This window comes from Brettanomyces nanus, chromosome 1, assembly GCF_011074865.1.
Source record: "Brettanomyces nanus chromosome 1, complete sequence".
Classification (NCBI taxonomy): domain Eukaryota; kingdom Fungi; phylum Ascomycota; class Pichiomycetes; order Pichiales; family Pichiaceae; genus Brettanomyces; species Brettanomyces nanus.
Window position 1 is genome coordinate 3101560 of NC_052374.1, and position 23529 is coordinate 3125088.

General features: G+C 39.3%; 10 protein-coding genes and 1 non-coding gene across 11 annotated transcripts; 5 read left to right on the plus strand and 6 right to left on the minus strand.

Moving 5' to 3' along the window:
* Nucleotides 1-136: 136 nt before the first annotated feature.
* Nucleotides 137-859, minus strand: FOA43_001455 (uncharacterized protein; the record flags this gene model as incomplete). The annotated part of the gene is made up of 1 exon (XM_038921770.1): nt 137-859. One exon carries the CDS (start codon nt 857-859, stop codon nt 137-139), a length of 723 nt encoding a protein of 240 aa, XP_038777698.1.
* A 300-nt stretch (nt 860-1159) lies between these two features.
* Nucleotides 1160-4129, minus strand: FOA43_001456 (uncharacterized protein; the record flags this gene model as incomplete). Its single annotated transcript, XM_038921771.1, has 1 exon — nt 1160-4129. One exon carries the CDS (start codon nt 4127-4129, stop codon nt 1160-1162), a length of 2970 nt encoding a protein of 989 aa, XP_038777699.1.
* A 231-nt stretch (nt 4130-4360) lies between these two features.
* On the minus strand, nt 4361-6634 carry FOA43_001457 (uncharacterized protein; the record flags this gene model as incomplete). Its single annotated transcript, XM_038921772.1, has 1 exon — nt 4361-6634. The coding sequence occupies one exon, from the start codon at nt 6632-6634 to the stop codon at nt 4361-4363; it is 2274 nt and encodes a 757-aa protein (XP_038777700.1).
* Nucleotides 6635-7531: 897 nt separating this feature from the next.
* Nucleotides 7532-9652, plus strand: FOA43_001458 (uncharacterized protein; the record flags this gene model as incomplete). Its single annotated transcript, XM_038921773.1, has 1 exon — nt 7532-9652. One exon carries the CDS (start codon nt 7532-7534, stop codon nt 9650-9652), a length of 2121 nt encoding a protein of 706 aa, XP_038777701.1.
* Nucleotides 9653-9709: 57 nt separating this feature from the next.
* FOA43_001459 (uncharacterized protein) lies at nt 9710-11257 on the minus strand (the record flags this gene model as incomplete). The annotated part of the gene is made up of 1 exon (XM_038921774.1): nt 9710-11257. One exon carries the CDS (start codon nt 11255-11257, stop codon nt 9710-9712), a length of 1548 nt encoding a protein of 515 aa, XP_038777702.1.
* Nucleotides 11258-11461: 204 nt separating this feature from the next.
* On the minus strand, nt 11462-12247 carry FOA43_001460 (uncharacterized protein; the record flags this gene model as incomplete). Its single annotated transcript, XM_038921775.1, has 1 exon — nt 11462-12247. One exon carries the CDS (start codon nt 12245-12247, stop codon nt 11462-11464), a length of 786 nt encoding a protein of 261 aa, XP_038777703.1.
* A 591-nt stretch (nt 12248-12838) lies between these two features.
* On the plus strand, nt 12839-13426 carry FOA43_001461 (uncharacterized protein; the record flags this gene model as incomplete). The annotated part of the gene is made up of 1 exon (XM_038921776.1): nt 12839-13426. The coding sequence occupies one exon, from the start codon at nt 12839-12841 to the stop codon at nt 13424-13426; it is 588 nt and encodes a 195-aa protein (XP_038777704.1).
* Nucleotides 13427-13687: 261 nt separating this feature from the next.
* Nucleotides 13688-14635, plus strand: SIT4 (sporulation-induced protein; the record flags this gene model as incomplete). Its single annotated transcript, XM_038921777.1, has 1 exon — nt 13688-14635. The coding sequence occupies one exon, from the start codon at nt 13688-13690 to the stop codon at nt 14633-14635; it is 948 nt and encodes a 315-aa protein (XP_038777705.1).
* A 912-nt stretch (nt 14636-15547) lies between these two features.
* FOA43_001463 (uncharacterized protein) lies at nt 15548-16297 on the plus strand (the record flags this gene model as incomplete). The annotated part of the gene is made up of 2 exons (XM_038921778.1): nt 15548-15551; nt 15729-16297. The coding sequence occupies 2 exons, from the start codon at nt 15548-15550 to the stop codon at nt 16295-16297; spliced, it is 573 nt and encodes a 190-aa protein (XP_038777706.1).
* Nucleotides 16298-16851: 554 nt separating this feature from the next.
* On the plus strand, nt 16852-17759 carry FOA43_001464 (uncharacterized protein; the record flags this gene model as incomplete). Its single annotated transcript, XM_038921779.1, has 1 exon — nt 16852-17759. A coding segment is annotated over one exon (908 nt), but the record flags the coding sequence as incomplete, so codon positions are not given.
* Nucleotides 17760-17956: 197 nt separating this feature from the next.
* On the minus strand, nt 17957-18027 carry FOA43_001465. Its single transcript has one exon. It is a non-coding gene; the product is annotated as a tRNA-Gly (tRNA).
* Nucleotides 18028-23529: the final 5502 nt, after the last annotated feature.

Here is a 23529-nt window from a genome sequence, read left to right on the forward strand (position 1 = left end):
AAAATAAAAAATAAAAGTGAAAAATGAAAGTGAAAAATAAAAGTGAAAAATAAGAAACGATTGAGGTCAGGAAGATATTCTAACTAAGTCCAATTAAACCAGGATAATGTTGCATAAAATAAATATGAATGAGTATTCAATGTCCGTTTCGAGGAGGTCTGACTCCAAATATCGTTGATCCGACTCTCACTTCAGTCGATCCCTGCTTAATTGCCTCCTCAAAATCACTACTCATTCCCATACTCATTTCTAATTCCACTTTCAAATTCTCTTGTAACAGCTTCCTCACCTCTGCCAACTTGATAAAATCATGGTTGATGCCGCCGGATTTTGATTCCACTATCGAACCGATCGTCATCACTCCCTGAAGATGCAACTTTGGACATTCATCCAAGATAACTTTGGCCAACTTTTCACAATCCTCGGGTGAAATTCCAGATTTCTGTTCTTCTCCGGATGTGTTCACCTGAATGAAGATGTTAATAATCGGTTTGGAAACGTTTTCACGGGTCGAATTTAACTTTCTGGCCTTCTTCTCAGTATCAATGGTCTCCACAGCATACAAATTATCAACGTTTTTGGCAAGATCTTTCGTCTTATTGGTTTGTAAACCTCCAATGAAGTGCCAGTTGATATCTTTAGGTAAACTTTTTGCCTTTTCTGTCAATTCTTGAACGTAGTTTTCTCCAAAATGTCTATAGCCTGCATCATATAAAGCTTTGATGTCACTTGCTGGTTTCAACTTTGAAACACACACCAATCTTGTCTTTCCTCCCCCAAGTTTACCAACTATATCATTCACATTTTTGGCCTTGCTGAGAAGCTCTTCAGCTCTTTCTTTTGTATATTCCATGCTCATATCTGGAATGAATTGTTTGAATCTTCTTTGAAAAACAAATGATAACTGTGGGCAACTCCTCTCAAAGGTCTTTGCTCTTGTGAACATATACACAAAAATAAAGAAAGAGGCAACAGGAATATAATAAAGAAAAAAGGTACACTTATCAGGTATCGCAGATAGAAGAACCCCTCAGACTGAGTTAGTTGACTTCACTCAGCTCTCAAATTAGAAAAAAATTAGACAGCTGAAAAATCGCTTTCTATTCGAGAGCTCGGTCTTTTCCCATTGTCACGTGTAGAAAAAAGAGGTTATCTCTGATCATTCATTGGTTAGAACGTCTGATAAACTCTCCGCAAATATATCTGAAAGCCCTTCAGTGGTGCACCTTATAGTGAGTCCGACTAAGGTATTGTCATTTGGACTCAATTCAAGTCTCATCAAGCAACCGAAATTTTGCGTCTTCGCATTCAAGATACCTGCAGCAGCAATATTATAAGGATTAGCATCCACTTGAGGCAAGTTATCAAATCCAATCAACGTGATCAGCCTGCCTAGAGCCACAGTAGTTGTAGGTTTAGTTAATTTGATCATCCGCTGAGCTTCTCCTTTGCTTCCTAAAGTCTGTACTATTTGAGTCCATCTATTGAGGAACACCTCCTTTGATAAAGGTGCTCCTCGGCACATTCCTTTAAATAGAATAATAGGAAGCTTCAACTTTATGTTACTAAGACCTCCTGACATAAAGCTGATATGAATTATAGGAACAGATGCATCCCTATACATCGATCTAATCATCACGTCTAACAATTGATTTGTTCTAGACTTTTCGGGTATGGTACTGTCCGGATGCTTCACCACATTCACCACATATTCCGAGCCAATCTGCTTTGGAAGAATAACCTTCCCCGTCAATCCTGTAATCGTTGAAGGTGATTTGTTTGTGTAGTTGAGACTTATGTGCAAAGTACTGCGATCTCTTTTCAATCTGTAGACAATTCGGATCAACGAGTTTTCAAAGAATATACCTTGATCAAACCTACATAGTCTGTAATAACCTTCCTTCCAGGTTGGTGATAGTACAGGTTCATGGTAGTGAAGCAGCGAAACCGAGCTCCTTCTGCTATTGTCGTTGGATCCTGTAGACGTGGCACTGAGTGTACCCGTATCTGATAATGAGTTGACGGTAGCTCTTCTTTTATTCCGTGGAGGAGGAGGTGCCGGCCGAGACACCGCAGCCATACCAGTGGCTATCGTGGTGCCAATTCTACCACTATCTAAATCAATCAATTTGGCTTCAGATGTGGCTAGGAGCTTCTCAAAGACCGGCGTCTCCTGTTCTTCTAACTCCGGGTTCCTTTCTGTCGGTTCCGCCAATTTGAAAGTTTGTTTCAACGCTTCAACTGTGCCCAATCTCGAAATCAATGGAGATACCTTGGAAGCAAATGGTGGCATATCAACAACTATCAATTTTAAAACTGCTGGGTCGTTCATCTCTACTAAGGCAAGATATTCAAGAGCCCTTTGTTGGATTTCGGAGCTGAACGAATTGGTCTCCTCTTCAAACACTTTCTTCAATTGTGGACGCAATTTCTCACATTTGAAATAGTATTTAAAAAATGCAGAGAGAAGCATTGCTCTGGTAAGAACGGACGATTGTGGATATCGTACATAGAGTAAGCTGAATTGCTCCGTCAACGGGGTAACATCCTCTATCAATTGTCCAAACTCGCTGAGAACAAATGATCCCAACCTAAGCATAGATTCTGGATATTGACCTCCTTTTAAGTATCTCACCATGGTCCGACAAGCAGTAGGTTGTATCTGATCATTATTGACGATGATCTGAGCCATGCGGCACCAAACATCGTCCTCCACATAATTTCCAGCTAATGCCAATAGTTTAGCAATGGTAACCACAAACCAAGTGGCATCTGTAGCAAAATTCTCTGCTAATATAGCCACCTTCACAGCTACTTCAGATTTCATAGAAAACTCGGCAATCGCAAGATATTTGAGCAATTCCGAACAAATCTTCTCTATATTGTTCGAGTTACAAACCATGTATACGAGATCAAGAGCTCTGCGTCGAATAGAAACATCTCTATCTCTGAGAAGAAGTGAAACCAGACTGAAATGTTTATATATTGCTGCAACACTGGACTTGTCGTTTCTTGCAGCTATCTGAAGCAACGTACCAAGTGATAAATATCGAGTGTTAATATCGGGTGACTTCAAAAGAACACATAGGGAGTCCGCAGCTACAACCTCTTGCTCCTCCTCTATAATGATGTGTGCGCTGAGGGACAACGCACCAAATAGCACGGAACCGGATACATTTCGTGCTTCGACGGAGCTATCGGGATCTGAAGAGCACTCTATGGATGAAGAAACAGCTACTTTCAAAATCTCGTCGAGCCGATTCATATTTGGTTTATCAAGAATATCCTTCGACGAGGATGCATCGGGTACCAATGCCTCCAATAGTCGGAAAAGCTTCACTACTACCCATGGAGCCGCCGTTCCGTGGAAGTGATAGCCCTCGGGACATTTTTTCTCCACAATCAACTCGTACAACTTATTAATGGCAAGCGTAATGCATGGCTCGCAAGCCTTATAGTCTAAACGGGTGCATACTTCTAACAATGGAATCGCTCCCAACACCAAACTGAGACTTTCAGAATTGATCAATGGAACGGCTCGTGATATGATTTCAGGATGTCTAGAAACGGCATCCGAATCTACTCTGACAAACTTATACATAGTTAAAGCGGCCTTCTTTTTGACTGTAAAGTCGAATTCTGGTGACACCATTGCACCAAATACTCGGGTCTCGTACCGCTTCACTAAGGATTCCCTATAATCACATAGATCAACAACCGAACTCAATGCCAAGCACACATGTTCAGCATTGGGAGAACTGAAATCAATATCAAGTGCTTCACAAATGCTTTGCCATTGAGAATCTGATGTTTCATCACCATTTCGACCTTGTTTTCCTTTGATAAATGCAGCCAGTGCTAAATAACCAATAGTCTTCTCGCTATAATTGATTGACTTGGCAAGTTCAATCGCTTCATTGAATCCAAAATCCAATGGGTGACCCAGTAAATAGATGTATAATAACTTGCAGATGTATTTCTTACGGTGATATCCGGACAAGTTACTCTGCTGGAACTGCTTTTGGATGTGTACCAATTCCGTCTGAATCCGTTTTTGTTCATCGTCTACTTCCTTTGCATTTCGGATATCCGTAATGAACTGGACTAGTCCCTTCATTTGAGGAGCCATGCCAGAATCTGAGTCAGAGAGGAAAGTGTAAGTGCGATGAAGCCTCTCTTGATGCCGATCTCCATCGCGAATCCAATTATTCTTCTAACCTCAATTAAAATCTTTACTATATCCCAGAAATGACTATAACATCCTGTTCACATTTATTATCCTATTGTATACAAAATAAAGAGAGTACAAGAAATGGAGAATGAGGAAAAAAGCATTCTTTGAATCCCCAAGGCAGTAGTATTACAAGTTCAACTTGCCCATCTGTCTACGTAGATCAGCTCCCGAGTGTGGAATCAAGCCTTCTTGTCCCTGAGGAGCCTGTGACCCGCTCATTGGAGAAAATGCATTGTGGTGAAGAGAGGGGGACGGTAGAGACTGGTTGATCGATGCAGATGAAGACAGCTTTCTCACCTGGTCCTCTAAGCTACCCTTCGGCATGTAATGTTTACTGGCAGCGATCTCTACAGGACCGTGAATCATCATCGATTCATCAATATGATGAGGAGATGGATTCGCAGGTGCCTGATTCCATTGAACTTGCTCCAAATTTGGTGTCAGACTAGGTGATGACCCCACAGTGGTGGCCCTTGGTAAACTCCGCTTTCGATCAAACTCTGTAAATGTATCTAGGGTCGATTTTCTATTCGAAAACTGATGTGGTGATGGTAACTGTTCAAGATTTCTAGTTCGCACTTTGATAGGAACTTCAGATGGCTGTCTTTGTAGCTGCTGGGCTTGCGGTGGTGGAACAGCTTGGCCGTACCTTTGTCTAGTCATTCGCGCTTGCATCTGTCTCTGTTGCTGTTGCTGTTGCTGGTCCATCATAAACTGAATCTGTTGATGAGGATAATAACCTTCGTTCGGATTAGGATCTGCTGTAGGCACATAAACCGATGAACTGTAACTGGCAGTACTCATACGGTTAGCTTCTTTATCCGGATTGTTGATTGTGTCAACGCTTAGCATTGGCTTAGATGTTGTATCCTGTAGATATTTCTCGTTCTGTTGCAACTGATTACCAACATTTGGCATATCCGGAAGAGGTGGGGCTTCCTCGTCGTTCACTTCGAATCTTTGCTTATCGCTTCTTGAGCTTTTCGAGCGAACCGAATTATCCCTAGAGAAGTAGACTTTGTATACAGACTTCATTCGTCTAATCTGCTCCTCTTCCTCAGGACTCACAGCCTCGTCATACTTGTCTGCTGCTGCTGAAAGATCTGGCAAATCGGCATTCTCTGGCAATACCGACTCTACCTTTGGTTCCAGTTTAACTTTCAGCCCAATAGTTTTATCTTCATCCCCATCTGGCTGGATCACGGAATTTCCACTAGAACGATCAAAGGCAAGCCCTTTAGTATTTTCATGCTCTGAATGTTCCCAAACTGAGGCGTCTTCAACAGTCGCTGGCATTTCTACCTCCGTTTGAGCGAGTTTTCCGCTCAATGAATACTCCCGAGAAGGTATACGTGATATAGATTCACTTGGAGTCTGATAGGTCATTTGAGACATCGAATGAGTACCGTTTGATCTGTCCACGTCACTGCTTGTAGCATCTGAACAGTGACCCTTATCAGACAGCTCAGTTGCCGAAACAGGCTTATCCTCCAAAGAAGAGTGAGATAGTTTATCATGCTCCCCGTTGGAGTTGTCTCGGGGATCAGAATAAGATTGAAATTGACTCTTCACCGTGCTGATTTGAAGAGGCTGTTTGGCATGAACCTTCTCAGGGCGAGATAGGTCTTCATTAAAAGTATCGTGCTTCTGAGCCTGTGTGGTATTAAGATGAGTTTCATGATGAGGATCCTGCTCGTAACTGGCGGTGGTTAAGCATTTAGAAGAATTTGAGGCAATAGAAGAGGATCTTCTTGAAAACGGAAGAGTAGGTGCACCTTCGCTATTGAGCTTACGCTCAGATAACCTATATCCGCCATAATCACCACCCAACTGCCTGGATAGGTCTTCTAGAGAACGTTTGGAACCCGTCTCTTCTGCAAAGGGAATAACAATTGAATCAACAGGGTTATGGAACGAATGTGCAAGGCTCATTTGGGATGCATTTCTATAGTATGATGAGGGGGGGAAAGGGCCGGTTCTGGAAGTGTTCGAGTTGTTGTTGTGGCTAATGTTGGAGCCAGGAGAACGATTAGTTGGATCATTGAAAGGATTCTCGGCAGCTGGTTGAGGTAACTGAATGCTGCTATTCGTGGCAGTGGGTGGATAACGGTATCTGCCAGTATCATCAAGATCTCCACCTTTGGCAATGTCGGGAAGTACTATATTGTCACCGTTGAAATCGGGATCGTCGTCTTCCAGTGCCTCCTTCTTATTTCTCCTGTATGCTTTCCAAGTAAAGAATCCGACAATTATTCCAATAACTACCACAGGAATGACAACAGCCAAAGAGATGACCAAAGCAGACGTGTTTTGACCCGTCTCACAGTACTGACTGCTTGAATTTTTTTTATTGCATTTGCTATCACTATCAGCTCGTCTTAATAATAAAGTCGAAGTCATAGCGAAGAAGAATTAAGGGAAAACAGCTAAGCTAATGATGTAGATAGAAGAATAAGACGAAAGAAAAAAAGCAGTTTAACAAGTCGTTAATACAAAAGAAAAGATCCTTACTTCTCTTTTTCTCTTCTTTGTTTAAAAAAAAACAGAGCTCGACTTTTCCTCCTCAGTTTTCCATCTTAGGCCCGGATCTTTTCTTCGGTTTCGTAAAAAATTAAAAACAGCTGGGCCTTTAACGCGTTGATTATGGCTTCATTTCCTAAATAGGATATGCACTGAGAGTAGCATACAATAAGGAATTACAATGATTTATTTTTAAGTTTTACCAATTGCCGGTGAATTATCAGGCCGTTAGGTAGCACGTGGGAACGTAGGAACATAGGAACTTAGTTACGTGGGAACTTAGGTACGTGGGAACGTAGGAACTTAGGTACGTGGGAACTTAGGTACGTGGGAACTTGGATAAGCAGGTAGCTGCATATACAGATACTCATAGATACCAGGGAGCCTTACAATAACTATTACCTCCTATAGGATGGTAAGTAGCTAAAAATTTTCCAAAAACTATATCACTGCCATTTAAATAAAGACATATTCCGGATGGCTCTGGTAAAAAGCAAGAGCCATGTACAAAAAATATGATCTTCTGGCGTTACCAAAGGAAAAACAAAGTAGTTGTATTCCACTTTATGTTTGAGATAATCGCTCTTTATATACATACATACGGTTGAAAAAAAAATTTGGAAAGAAAATTTGGAGAGAAAATTTTTTTAGTAGGGGTGGTCGATCGACCCAATAGTTGAATCCATTAATACCGGTAGTATCTCATGCATACCCTTGAAGGTCTGGGGAAGATTTCAAAGGATTTGTCGTCTCTCCAGAAGTGATATCTGGTATAAGATGCATGATGATAAAGAATTCCACCTTGGAGAATTCAAAACGACACGCAGTCTTGGCCATGGAAAATTCGGTAAAGTATTATTAGTGAAAAGCCATGTGAAGCATGATAGTTACTATGCAGTCAAAATAGTCAACATCAAAAGCTTGGAGAAGCCCATGCTCAACATGTCGAAATTGTCGAACTTGAACAAAATCAAGAGCGAGATGAGAATCATCAACATAGTCAATCAATATCACCATCCCAATTTGGTCAAACTGTACTCGATCATTAAGAACGAGACCAATGATCGTATTTATTTTATTATGGAGTACTGTCCCATGGGAGAATTGACGCCCACAAATATGACAGAAGCTATGGGGAGTGAAGACTCCCTTATCAATATACAGTTCAAGTTGCAGAATATTATCAATGGCTTGGAATTCCTTCATTCTCAACATATAGTGCATAGAGACATCAAACCTTCAAACCTTTTGGTCGATTCGCTGGGTGTTGTCAAGATATCTGATTTTGGAACTTGCTATCAGCTTACCGGAGATGGTGTCAGCGACAAGTTTGAGATTTTCAAGAAATTGGTTGGTACTCCACTCTTTTTACCTCCAGAGATATGCTGCAACGAAGCATCTGCAACGACCGGAAGCAAACACAACACCAATTCGAGCTCTACCAATGGCTCGCTAAATAGGATTTTCCAAAATCTTCGTTTCAAGAAGCAATCCTCTAAGGAATTCTATGAGGTGGATATATGGTCCTTAGGAATCTCTCTTTACTATCTCCTATACCAGACTTTCCCCTACTATGACAAGAACGAGTTTCGGCTATTCAATGATATTGTTGAGAATTCATTGAAGCTTCCGCCTTGTCGCTATCAAGATGTCTTTCTTATGCAGCGGCTGAAGCAGGAGAATTTGCATTCTGAAGACCAACTTATCACGTATTATAACGATTTGATCGATTTGATAGGCAAGTTTCTAGTTAAGGATCCTGCGAACAGAATTAATTTGAAGAGTACCAAATCCCACGAACTATTTAAGATACTTTCAAACAACGCAGATTATCAACAGTTTGTGCATTTCAATGAGCAGTTCCTTCAGAATTCTCCAAAAAGAAGTCAGAAACCTTCAACACCCTCTCAGAGACCCAAACTCCCAAGTCCTGACCATCTTATAAGAAATTCCGAGTCCTCGGATTTTATCAGTGACCAGCTAATGTACTCTAACGGTAGTCCAGAAACGAGTCCCCTGCAAAGAAGCCAAACCACCAGGCTGAAGGGTCCCTTCGCCAAGCTTTTTAATCTAACAGCATCTTCACCACCACAGCAACGCCAGCTCCAGCCGAAAGAAACACGGCAAAGTCTTCTGATAGACACTGAAAATGGCAGTAGAATCGATTCAGGTTTTGCTCCTAGCACCAGATCATCAGTTTCTTCTACTTCCCCGGTTTTTATGGCTTCTCCTTCGCCGGCACTGATGGGATCTGCTTTATCGTTGCCAATCAATATGCATCATGATCAGTTATCACATCCGCATAAGCACAAGACTCTTGATCCTGACCATAAAAATGATTTTCATCTAAGCAATCACCATCATCACCATCATCAACAGCATCATGATCATGATCACCATGGTGATAAAACCTTACGAATACAGACCCATCTGAGCGATTATTCTTCGTCCTCACCCTCTCCCGTGGAATTATGCTTTTCTCCATCACCTCTCAAGGAGGCTGCCAGTACACCCCTACAAAGAAATTCCCAAACTCATAGCCTGAGGAAACCAAGTTCTCGGTCTAGTAGTATCAATAACAACGACGTCAATAGCCGGTCTATTAACGCTAGGGGTTCTGTTAACAGGGACTCTGTGATAACCATGAAGACCTTACCTCCAAAGATTGGAGACGATTACCTCACACCGGATTTGCAACCACCAAATGCCTTATATGGTGCTAATGAACCTAAGCGATCTAGCTCGTTCAGCAGATTGAAACATAGCGAAAAGATTAACTTCAAAAGATTCTTTAAGGAAGAAGAAGAGGAGGATAGAGAGAAAGATCAGAAGCAGGATGAACAGATCGGTGAAGAGTACAGAATGTATACCATGGATCAATATCTTGAGAATTTATGAGTATAAATATAAAGTGTAACAGTTGGTATTTATTTTATGTGTGATGTCTCTAATAATCTAATCGATCATGTAAGGACCTCTATATCTGAAGGTCTTTGGGACGCAGTCGGCATTCAAAGAATTGGAGAAACCAGACAAAGGCTCTCTTTCTGGGAAACCTTCAAACGATTTAGCATAGGTGGCCACAGAGTGGGCAATAAGCTTGGTATTGATCATCCAAGCATCGTAGGCCAAATTATCTAAATTGTCGCAGTACTGATGGTAACAGTGGTCTAAAACATTACCGTTGAACACATTTTTCTTCTCTGCGCCGGCAGCAATACCCCCTGCTGGAATGTGATGTTCGATAAATCCAACATAGTCACTTCTTCCATCAAATGGAATCAAGGTATAGTTCAATCCATGCTCAGTATAGTAATCAATATACAAGTTTTTCAACTCTCCGGAACCCTTTGGATTATCCACATCGTTGGCATCATATACCTCGTACTCATAGTTAGGGCTAGCCATCATATCGTAGTCCATAAAGACACGGATCTTCTGATTTTCGTCAGGGGTCAAAGTTTCAGCATAATTGTTAGAGCCAAGTAATCCTTCTTCTTCAGCCGCCCACCAGGCAAAACGGACCTTGTTATTAACCTTAAAGTTGGTTAGTTGTTTGGCAACTTCCAATAGCGACAGAGTACCTGAACCATCATCGTTAATTCCGGGGCCGGCAGCCACACTGTCTGAATGAGCACCTAGCATAACGATATTGTTGGGGTCACCCTCTACGGTCTCAGCAATAACGTTCAATGTCTTGACGATTCCAACAAATGAGTCGACAACAACCGAACCTTCTAAATGCTCTCCGGAGGCCAATAATCCAAGGTAATATTCACCTAAAGTCTTGGAGATACCAACAGATGGTGCCACTGCAGTTCCCTTGGGAGGAACGCCTAGAGTTCCCCGAATAGAACCGTCCTCATTATTGTATATAATGGCGGCCTTGGCACCCAATTTACCAGCGGTTATGGCCTTTTCACCAAAAGAACAATTTCCTCTTCGAATAAGTAAAATAGAGCCTTCAGAATCAGTGGGGTAATCATCGAGAAGGCATCCATAGTTTGTTACGGCAAGTAAAGGACCAGAAACAGGTTTTTTATGAGGCGTTGGAGGACTCATATCCATAGGATCTAATTCTGGCAAGTAAGTGCCATTGATTGTGGCATTATAGTAGAAAACATCACCGTAAAAGGCCTTGAAAGGTTGAACAGTGACATTGTAGTAATTGCCTAACTTCTTGATCTCCTTCTTGATATAGCCAATGGTTTTCCAATGACCTTTAGAGCCAATTACACGAGTAGGATGGCCCCATGTTTTGTTAGAAGATGAAGCGATAGAAAACAATGTGTTTGCTCTCTCTCTAAGAGAATCTTCAAGAATGAGATCCTGTAATGACTCAGAGTCGATTTCAGGACGATCGGGGGGGAGTAGACTAGAACCAGTGACTGGTCTCAAGTCAGACAATACCTCTTGAGATAATTTGTCCCAATTGATGTTGAAAATAGGAAAGGCAGTCGATACTGAGGCAATGGATGCCAAAACGAGTAAGGCAAGTTTCATGATGATGCCAAAACAGAGATATAAAATGAAGAAGCAAGAATAGATAAGTGAGAGTAAACCGATAACAAGGCGACCCTCGAGCGCTTCGCCTAAATAGTTTCCGGACTTTCCTAATTAGGACATAGTGCACCACAATTCTAACCGATAAGCGAGCGCTTACATTTCAGTCTATCAACCTATTTTACTTTACTATATCTTACATGCCTAAACTAATAAAACCGCATTGACAACACCATCTCTATCAGGCTCGTTGGTAATCTGAGCATATTTTCCCCAGACAACTTTGCCTCCTGCCGTCACCAACCCAAGCTCTGAAACGTTTACCTCTATAATGGTTCCTTTGGTAAGCACGCCCATTTGAGTATATAAAGGAGACTGAGGATTCTTTTTCACTGAAAGAATTGGTAGCAAAACTGTCACTCTTAACTCTGGATGAGTCACGTTGGCTTTCTTTTGTCTCAATGCAGATGGTCTTATAATTCTCTCCATCTTAACAGGTCTTCTGGTAAATCCTTCTCCAACAAACGTATGCTTAGTGATCATTCTTTTCCACGATTTCCGTTTGGTTTTTCCTGTCCTAATAACCTTGAATGCTTCCTCCTCACTAATACCCCTCACTCTTGGTAATGGAACTGAATATTTGTCTGCCTTTTCCATTCTCTTTTGTTTAATAGACGATGATATAGCCTTAGCAGTATTCTGTTGTTCTCTGTCCAACAAATATGTAGGTAATGCCTCTCCTTCTTCATTAGATGCTTTGGAAGGTCCCTTCAATTTCTTCTCATCATGAGCCTTGATCTTTTTCTTCATGGCAATCTTCTCAGTGTATCTCTTTTTAGCAAACTGTTTACCTCTCCATCCCCTCAAGTTATGTGCATCCTTGGCTATTCTATGCGACTCACGTGCTTCTCTTTTTCTCTTTCTTTCCTCATAATCAAGTCTTCGACCATGTTCTTTTATGAACTGTTCAATGTAATCGTTTTGTGGCATTTTCTGTAATTACTCCAATGAAGAGATCAAGTTGTCTTACATACAAGAAAATTTTTAAGCTCTAATTTATTTTTTTTCTTTTACATGAAAAATTTAAAATTGTTAGGGACTCGCGATATAGAAAAGATGTTAGGAGGATGAGGATTTGAAAGAAGATAAGGTTGAGTTGTAGAGAACATCTGGTGTTTCAGGTTTACCTCATTAGGGGCCTATTAGGGGCCTATTAGGGGCCTATTGGTGACCTATTAAGGGTCTATTAGTGACCTATTAGGAACTCACTGTTCCCAAATAGTAGATCTTGGCGCCTATGGCCTGGAATTCTCCACCTCTTGAAGCATCCGAGAATCTTCTATCGGTGCTATATAACTGCAATACTATGTCTAACACCATCCCTGGCAGTCCAGATGTGATGATAAACTTCCTTACACCAATGAGGATTACAAATCACCCGAAATCACTGGATCTCAACTGTTACCGATATTTCCTTCTCGACTATATTTCATGGTGAACTTTTTCTTCTTCTTATCTTCGTAGGCCCCAATATTTCCGACTAAAGTGTAGCGTCAATTTGTCCCACCCCCCACACTCATTATGACAACAAGAAAGATAATAGGACTTTTAGTGGGATCTTTTAGAGCCTCGGGAAATACCAAAGGTATAGCGTCCTGGGTAGAATATTGCATCAAGCAGTCTTGTCCCGACTCTGAAGTGAAGATCTATACTCCTGTCAAGCCGATCAACATTCTTCCTGAGTGTATAAATCCTGTTGCTCCTCTGGCTGTTATATCCCCCGATGATTATGTCAATCCCGTAATCCGGCGGTGGGCGCATGCAGTCTCTGAATGTGATGCTTACGTTATCATAACTCCAGAGTACAATCACTCATACTCTGGATACCTCAAGATAATGTTCGACCATCTCTTCAATGAATTTGGCGGGAAACCGGGTACCTTGATTACGTTTGCTAGTAGCGGAGGAGAGAATGCTTACAAACAGCTTAAAAACCTAGCTACAAAATTCGGCATTAGTCCAATCGATGGAATGCACTTCTCTATTCCTAGGTCATATATCACCGGTAGAGACAGAATAGCAGAGACATTCTCACCAGAAAAACTTATGGAGGATCCGTTCTTAAAGGATCTCAACGATAGACTCAAGGAGAGATTAAGTCATTTGTAAGTACTTAGCTACGTAGTAATTGAGGGGAATAGATATGAGTCTAGTAGGGAGAGAGAGAGAGAGCGAGCCGCGCACATGGTGGCCGGCCGGCCAAAAAATTTTCCTCCTGAATAGGAGGAGCCGTCGCCGCCGCTGCCGCCAACTTGGGATATCGCTTCGGCAGAACTTTTATTGGCGCACAGGACATTTAAAGAAAGCACTCAGTCGCTCAGCGTATCTATATAACTTCTTCCTTCTCTGCTTAACAAGTTTACACACAAAATGGTGGAAAGAGGACCAGATCAATGGCTTGAAGATATCAAGAATTGCAAATATCTTCCAGAGAGCGATATGAAGATTCTCTGTGAGAAAGTTAAAGACCTCCTCATGGAGGAGTCCAATATACAACCGGTGAAGTCTCCTGTTACAGTGTGCGGAGATATACATGGGCAATTTCATGATTTATTAGAATTGTTTAAAATTGCAGGAGGATTCCCTTCGGACTCGAATTTGAGTACCAATTATATATTCTTGGGCGATTACGTAGACAGAGGATACTTTTCGTTAGAGACGTTCACTCTTATGATGATCTTGAAGGTGAAGTTTTCTCAACATATCACCTTAGTTAGGGGTAATCACGAATCTCGACAAATCACTCAGGTTTATGGATTTTATGAAGAATGCCTCACTAAATATGGATCCACTATGGTGTGGAAGTACTGTTGTCAGGTGTTTGACTTTCTCACATTAAGTGCCATTATCGATGGACGTATCTTATGCATACATGGAGGTCTCTCTCCAGAGATTCGAATGCTCGATCAAATCAGAGTCCTCAGTAGAGCTCAAGAGGTGCCCCATGAGGGCGGCTTCTGCGATTTGGTGTGGTCAGACCCGGATAATGTCGATACTTGGGCAATCTCACCTCGCGGGGCAGGTTGGCTCTTTGGTGCTAAAGTGGCCCGTGAATTCAATCACATAAACAATCTTCAACTAATCGCCCGAGCACACCAGTTGGTAATGGAAGGTTTTAGGTACCATTTCCCTGATAAAGATGTGGTAACCGTTTGGTCAGCCCCTAATTATTGTTATCGATGCGGTAATGTTGCCAGTGTCATGAAAGTTGATGATCATTTGAATATCAATTTTCAAATATTCAGTGCTGTGCCTGATGACACTCTAATGATGAATCCTTCCAAGACCCAGAAGAATAATAACGAGTATTTCTTATAAAGGTTACTTTATGCTTACGTTTAATGACTACGACTACAGATTCCCTTTTTCCTTCTTCTCATCTCCCCTCTACTTCATTTGAAGGTATTTCTATATCCTGTTTATTCCTCCTCCTCTTTGTATTTGTCTCTTTTTGTTCTTGTTTTACTGCTTCTTTTTATGCTCTATGTGTATCCTAGATGAATGAGAGATTTTGATGATTATAATTATATGTCATCCTTACACCAGCTGCTACAAGGCTGAGTGGTGGGGAGGTTGAGGGGGACAACTTTTCAGTTCTGAATCAACTATTGTCTTCAGCATCTTGCAGAGCCAACAATTGATTCAAACGGCATCGGAATCAAAGATCCCGTGAATCACTTTCAGATGGTTACGAAAGTAGATTCTAAGGTGAATTCCTTGATGGATTTCCCCAAGTATCGTCCACACAATATGATCCGAATTCCCTTTAAAGTTCCTTGGAAGCGTCGGTTAGAGACGATAGTGGTGATGGTTCATTCCACTTCCTTGATCCTCTTCACCTTCCTTTACTTTTTTCTATGGTGTTTTCCTCCCCTGTGGCCTGTTATGACCATCTATACAGTTTTTTTCTATTTGTTCGACCGAACTCCTTTCAACGGTAACTCTCCATCTCGATATTCTCCCTTTGTTAGAAATCTTCCAGTTTATCGCTACTTATCGTCCTATTTTCCAATCACTTTGCACAAATCTGTCGATTTGAAACCTACATTCATATCAAAGACGGTTGACTGTGAAGTTTACGATACTTTTCTTCGTCATTTATTATCACAATTTCTTCTCTCAATACTATTCAAACTACAATTGGTGGGAAAAACAAAGAAATCTGTTTCTCGTAAGGTGAGGAATGGTCCCAGGTATATTTTTGGTTATCATCCTCACGGAATCATGGCTATGGGTGTGACAGGTGGCATGACTATGGAAGGTGCTGACTTCAGCCGCATTTTTCCTGGAATCAGGTGCTTCGTGACTACTCTAGTAAATCAATTCACTCTTCCCTTCTACAGAGAGTACATAATGAGTCTTGGGGCAACAACGGTGAACAAAGATAATCTAAAGGCGATCTTACAGCAAGATTACAGTGTTGCTATCGTTGTTGGTGGTGCTATGGAGAGTCTCTATTCGAAGCCAGGTCTCAATTGTCTTGTTTTGAAAAAGAGAAAAGGGTTCATCAAACTAGCACTTGAAATGTGTGGTCATAGTGATTCACAAGATCAAGTAAAAGACGATAAAGACGATATATCACTTGTTCCTGTTTATGGATTCGGTGAAAATAACATCTATGATGTTTATTATACTAACGATCATGCAACAGATCAGGCCGATGGTTATATTAAGCGATTGTTGAAGTACTGTCAGATGTGGTTAAAGAACAGAAGTGGATTCACATTACCAATTGTCGTTTCAAGGGGTATCTTCAACTACGACTTTGGATTACTTCCCTTTAGAAGACCTATAGATGTTGTCTTTGGTGAACCTATACCTATAAAACGTCTGTACGGTAATAATCCCGGAAGTCCTGTTTCTCAGGAGGAACTAGACCATTATCATAAGCTCTACGTGTGCCAATTGATGACTCTGTTTAACAGGAATAAATCCAAGTATTTGACAAAGTGGGACAAAGACCTTGAAATTGTAGAGTAAGAATTAGGTATGCACATCTTTTCTATATACTTCATATGGCATATATATATCTAATTCGAATTCAATACACTTACTTAATGCTAGAATGGATCTCGATAACCATTTGCATGTTCATCCTTACACCAGATTGAATCATTGTGCTGCGTTTTTTTTGGGGGGAACTCAACAAGATCCTCGATTGATCTGATGGGGATTTCATCATCCTTTTCTCTATTCTGCTCCTTGTTCAGAAAAAGCCAATGTCTGCCGGTAATTTAGATTATCCGAGATATAGGCCTTATGGATCCAATCATTCGCCACCATTTGGTTCCTCTTGGAAGCGAAGACTGGAAACCTTGGCTGTTTTTCTCCACTCCAGCTCCATCATAGTACTTCCCTGGTTGTTTTTTTACCTCTGGACGATTCCCTTTTTATGGCCTTTTCTACTTTATTACACTTTGTTTTGCTACTGGTTTGATAAATCGCCTTCCACAGGTGCGAATGTTCTTAAGAGATCAGACTGGGTGCGAAATTTGCCTCTGTATCGACACTTTTGTGACTACTTCCCAATCAAAATGCACAAGACTCAAGAACTTCAACCCACTTTTACTACAGTCGAAGTAGCTGGTCAATACGTTGACAGTTATAACTTTTTTGTCACGTGGTTTATTCCTCGCTTTATTAGGCCATTTCTCTTTCGATTGGGTTTCGTTAGGAGAGATCGAAAGTCTTTGACTAAGGAAATTCGTACCGGCCCCAGATACATTTTTTGCTATCATCCTCATGGAGTCATTGCTTTCGGAATTACAGGAGCATTTGTCGGTGAGGGACTTGAAATCAATAAGTTTTTTCCCGGAATTCATTGCTTTCTATTAACGTTGGTCAACCAGTTCATGTTACCCTTTTATCGTGATTATATTATGGCTCTTGGTGTAGGTCTGGTTACACGTAAAGGTATTTCTGCTCTTCTTGGCCAAGATCAAAGTGTGAGTATAGTCATCGGTGGAGCCTCTGAAAGCTTGCTGGCCAGGCCCGGTCTGAATTCTATAGTTCTTAATCGCAGAAAGGGATTTATAAAGATGGCTTTGAAGATGGCCGGAATCAGCAATTCCAGTATTATCAAGCCAGGCGAAAACGATCTTTGTCTTGTTCCCTCATATGGCTTCGGTGAAAATGATATTTATAGTGTCTACTACACCAAGGAAGGTGAAGATAAGCTCGATCCTTCAGAGAAATTACCCAAGAGACTTTTGAGATACGTACAGAACTGGCTCAAGAAGAATTTGGGTTTTACTCTGCCCATCATCACTTCTCGTGGTATCTTTAACTACGATTTTGGTCTATTACCTTACAGAAGGCCTATTAATATCGTCTTTGGAAAGCCAATTCCCATTAAGAGGCTTTATGGAAATAAGCCCGGTGATCCTGTCTCATCTCAAGAAATTCAGTATTATCATCAGTTGTATACGGATGCTTTGAAGCGGTTGTTTGCCGACAACAAAGACAGATTTTTCACTAAATGGAACCAAGATTTAAAAATTACCGAATAGAAGAGTTCCCTTCTCACAATCACTCCTTACTGCCGACTGTTGTCTACATTTTGTACTTTTATATTTAATACCTGCATCTTTCATCTGGCTTTCCAGTCCATCTAGTTGTGCAAAAATTGAAAAAAGTACATGCGCGAACCCGGAATCGAACTGGGGGCTCATCGATGGCAACGGTGAATTTTACCACTAAACCACCCGCGCTTGTATAGAAAATTTGGACGTGTGAATGTTTTTGATTTGATGAAGAAATTTACTTCCTATTCATAATGGATTGTTAACTATTGATTTAGTTTAGATGTAAGGTTATCAGTTTGTAGTTTTAGTTTAGTGTTCTATCTAATCCAGAAGTCAGCTTCCAAAACTACTCGCAGTATGGAGTACTAAGAGGTCTATTATTATAATAGATTTTTTGACTTCTCTTTCTTATAATATGTTCTTCTCCTTCTTGTAAAGATGTATTTCGAAAGGTATCATAAAATCCTTTTTTTTTCTGTTAGAGTCAGCATTCAAACTTCAATAATTCTCAATAAGGTAACCCAGGCTATTCTCTGATAAATCCTCTCACTATAATTGTAAGTGACCGGTTTCGAGGTATCTTCCAAGTCGGGCCACTCACCCCAAGAGGACAGATGTGATATAATAGGTGCAAGAATAGTCGTTATATAAAGGGGTTCTAGAGTAAAAATAATGACAATTTTAATGATGATACTAATCTTTCTGGTTCATTATCTGATAATGGGATCTCTTATCTCCATTTCTTATCTCCTGTCTCTCTTGTATCTCCAAGATAAGAAAGTGTCCTTGATAGCTCGCGCGTGCTCGCTCGTATTTTATTTTATTTAGTATCTCAAGCTATCTTATTGGCTAATATAATATTCACTTTTAAACTTGTCCTAATAGAGATTGAAGATAAACACCCTGGAAAACCAGAATTTGATTTATTAAAGGTTTATGAATTTGTTGAGCTGCATTTACATAGTTGAGCAATATACGATATGCGATGTCGTATTTCTTATATTTGGAATGATCGATCACATTCTGGACATACAAAATGTAAATAACATTCCTTACACTAGCATTGAAGATAATCCTGTCCATCTAAGTAGACAATCGACCTCAAGACATCTTTTTTTCTTGATTGCCTAATCTGAACAAACCTATCTCTATGCTCTTCAATTGCAATCACGTGACTATGATGTATTATACCTCCTACAATACCGCTCTGTTTGAAAAAGATCATCGATCTTCCACGTCAAATTGGTCTCATGCTTGGATGTCACCCATTTGGCATGGCTAAACTCACATCGAAGTTGCCTATCCTTGCGAGAAAAAATAATAAATCATAGTTTATCTGGTAATGGAGATTTTAGGGTTGAATTTCTTGTGTATTGGGTGATCGGTATTGTCTAATGAAAGACATGATTTCATCCCTATAATTATTGCTTGTTTTGTGGGGCTTTAATTAATCGTTTTTTTGTGTTTTAATCGAGTTCAGAGTGGTAAGTGTGCCTTGATGAGATTTCACTTCAGAGTAACGATAGCAAATAATGTTGCATCTAACCTTTTAAGAAATGATAGTTTTTCCTGGGCCCTTAACATAATGATGATAAGAAATCGAATTGCAATAAAAATCATATATCCACTGCTGTCCTGCGTTAGTTATTGATGCTTTGTTCGTTATAATGGGTACAGTGGTGGACTAACTGCTCATATATTAATAAGATGTCGATCTCGTAAATAGAAAGTTCACGTTCATAAATATAATATTGTGTTTGTGCTAGTAAAAAAAAATTCTCAGCTCAATTATAGTTTCTTAAATGAGAGAGTAATTTTCTAGATCAGCTAATAGTTTCCTAAATCGCTGTTATAGTTTCTGAGATCAGATAATAGTTAGATCAAATTGTTTCTTGGAGAAAGCCTTAATAATACACAGCTTAAACATACCGGCAAGCAACCATGACGCTAGCAAAATTCAAACCTTTATCGCTGACTGTTTAAGGTGCATTCAAATGCATGAAATGCCTTGATTTGTCTTGCTCTGAATAATGATTGTTGATTGATAAACTTTGTAACGATTTTCGTAATCGTTTTTAAATAGACGACTCTGATAGCGCATATACTTAAGTCCTAACAAGGCCCTTGCTTGTGATGTTTTCAGTAGAAACATTTCAGTATTAGTTTTGCTGGACCGGTTGGTAAGAATTTATTTGTACTAGGTCTTTTGTTTGTAGTAGTTTCTGTCTGTGTCTTCAATAATGCCTTTGTGGCGAAAGTTTCTTAGTCTGTTCGTAATAGTTTCGTTGAGTGCCTTGATAAGGGCTAAACGTCCGTATGTAGTTATTTTATAAATGTTATCATATATTGCATGTCTTAAGCTTGATTTCATATTCAAGGTGGTGTTGCGGATAACAACCTTTCATGTTTGGACAAAAACGGAAGTTTTTTTCCGACGTCAATCAACTGCAAGATATCTGTTAGTCTTGATTTCCTGTTACAAACAACCCTGATTCTCTTACGGTAAATATATGCTGAATCACTATTGAAATACAAAAATGTAAAATTAACCGTAATCAAGTCTGTGCATTTTCATAAGACGTGTATTTATGAGGTTCCATCTAAGGAATTTGTTATCGGACCCATAAATGGGCCCTCATTACATATATCCGACCATATGTTGGATGTTCCATATATACTTATTGGAACTGTGATATAAATGGGTAATTAGAATAGTGATCTGATTATCGATCTTATTCTATTCCGAAAAATCGCTCGTTCATGCAATAAAATATTCTTTTCCTTTCTAGTCGACTATTCAGTATTGCCGAGATATTATGCCATACATATAGATATTATAACCGCATAGATAAGGAGATTTTACTACTTACCCCAGAAGTAATAATAATTATAATCGATTCATTATCTCTAGAAGAAGAAAGCAGATATTGTCAAACGTCGATAGGTCGACACCTCTCAATTAGGAAGTTAGGAATAAAGAGACATAGAAGTTAAGTTACCAGATAATCAAAGAGTTAAGAAGCTTTAAATGAAAGATAAGAGCTCAACACATTGAAAACAGCAACTGGCAACTCAAACCATCTTATGTTATTAGTAAATAAATTGATATTTCCAGTATTATTTATTAGGAAAGAACCAAGTTATTGTTATTGGTTCTTTCCCCGGCGGATCCTTAAATTGTTACTAACAATTTTTAAGTTTCCTATTTGGTAATCGGGACCACGGCGCTTCTTCATTGAGTATTCCCATTTCTTCATGAACATGATATGATATCTGCTCAGTATCATATCCACTTGGTGTTCTATTTTCAGCCTGTCATACACACTTTGTAAACTGATGTCATAATGTTTCTATAGGTCCAAAATTCGTTTTATCCCTGTCAATCGCTGCAATGGCCATGCTTTCGTTTAAACAATAATATTCAAGTTCTCCACGCGTCTGTTGCTGGCGGAGAACAAATTAGAGTTCTGTGGAGAATATAGTATGAGCCATTTAAAGTTGAAAATAGTACGGTCAGTTTGTTTGTTCATACCCAATCTAAAATATAAATATTTTGGCCAGTGTGAATTGATAAACAAATCTGGTAAAAGTTTGTAATAGCCCTTCAATACAAGGATAGATAAATAAGGCATATCTCGACAGCTGAATTGTCGAATCATCCATCTACACTGAATATTGAAATGAAATTGCAATAAGGAATCCATGAAACTTTCCTATAGGATATAGGATGCACATGCGCTCTCTCATACATAGCCTCGTACATAGACACATGCATGTGTATGAGCTATCTACCTATGGCCTGTACCACAAATGAGGCAAATTGGTAAAGGTGACCTTTTGCGCCTTCTCTTTGAATTCATTAAATGGCTATAATTTATTTTGCAGCCCATATTGATTTATGGTTGATAGAATTATACATTTGTTTTGTAATCATAATCTGCTTCTTGCTTTGTCCTCAACATTGGCAACATTGGCTGATGAAAACTAAGAACATGCTTGAATAGTAATTATCATTTGGAATGAATAGTATCAAAATAATGGTCTGAGCAATTCGAGAATAGAAGATACACTTCTTTGAATGAAATAACTTTCGGAGGTTCTACAGCAACAGACCAATCAATATAGTTTAGAGCAGAACATAAAATCCTTGTTACAAAAACCAAATACAACGAAATCCAATCATTTTGATTTTAGTTCTCAAATATTATCGATAACAATAGGTTGGTTGTGCATGCATTTCTATGGGTTGGAAATGGAAATGGTCACTCCTTCAAATTGTAATGGCGACAAGACTAAGGTTACTTTAAATCTGATTCTGCCGCCGAGTGATACACATAACATGTATCGCTTTATTTAATCAGCAGACATTACTTTTGATTCAGACTATAAAAACTTTGGATAATTGCAATGATAACCATGAAAATGTTATATCCTTTTCCAAAATTATCCGCCATCTAATTGGCAAGTAATAAATAACTGTCGTTCAACCATTCCATATGTGAAGAAACCTAATGTTACACCACTTACATTACCAATAGTGTAAAATACTTTCACTGCATGATGATCACTGAGGGTACTACTATGGTGGTTTTCATTTGTAAAGATCAAGGCAGTAATGAACATTACAAAACCTAGCTAATACCATACCTCTCTTCGTTTCAGTAAGTAACAGTTTTTTGACGTTGTTTGTTACTCATGATCATTCGCATCTGAATCTTTGATATAATGAATGTCAAGTTGGATGAAACATATATTATTTTTAGTGATACATCTTTGTCTAAAACTAATAATGATATTGTGGCACTCACTCTCTATGAAAAAGTGATAATCAATTTATGTTGGTATGGTGGTGTACAGATTGTAAACATATATCGATTACCTTCCGCAAATAGTTGAAATTGGAAAGGGAACATATTTCGTTTTTCTTTTATCACTATAATTTAGTACAAAACATTCATGTGCAAACAAAATCGATCTCATATATTTATTTCTTTATATATTATAATATTTTAGTGAATTTCCACACACTTCTTAAAATACTATTCAAAAGAAAATTGTTATTAAGCTTATAACATAACATAACACTGGTAATGTAGCTCAAGGTTGGTGTATTGGTTGAAATATTTAATGTAATTCCTAACCAGCTAATTTCATGTTCATCTAGTTCAACAGTATTTTGTTATTCTTGAGTTTCCTGTACATATATGTACTCACAGTCATAGCCTTGCTGTAGAATATATTTCTACAACCCCTCGACTTTATTTGGCTTTAGGTAAAAGTGAAACTAAATATCTCTCTCTACTCTTATCGTTTATCATGTAAGGTAGTATTGTTAGTAAAGATCTAACAAAAATAAAACGAGCTAGTTTATTATGTACTAATATATACTTTATATGAGTGTTAAATTTGTTAACCCCCCAAGGTAAAAAGGAATCTTAGTTAACAAAAAATACAAATGTATGGAAACGAATTTAGTGCAATATGCAATAAGAAGAATAATAACTATGGATTATATAACTCAGCTTCCTAGTTGGGAAGAAATGGTTTGTTTAGCGGTGGTGATAGGTGGGTGCTATTTGGAATATTTATTTATTCAAGGGAAGTTTTGGATGTTAGAACATGTGATGAAAAGGAGGAGCATTAAAAAATTGGATGATGACCAGAAACACATGTCTGGCTTCAGGTTGG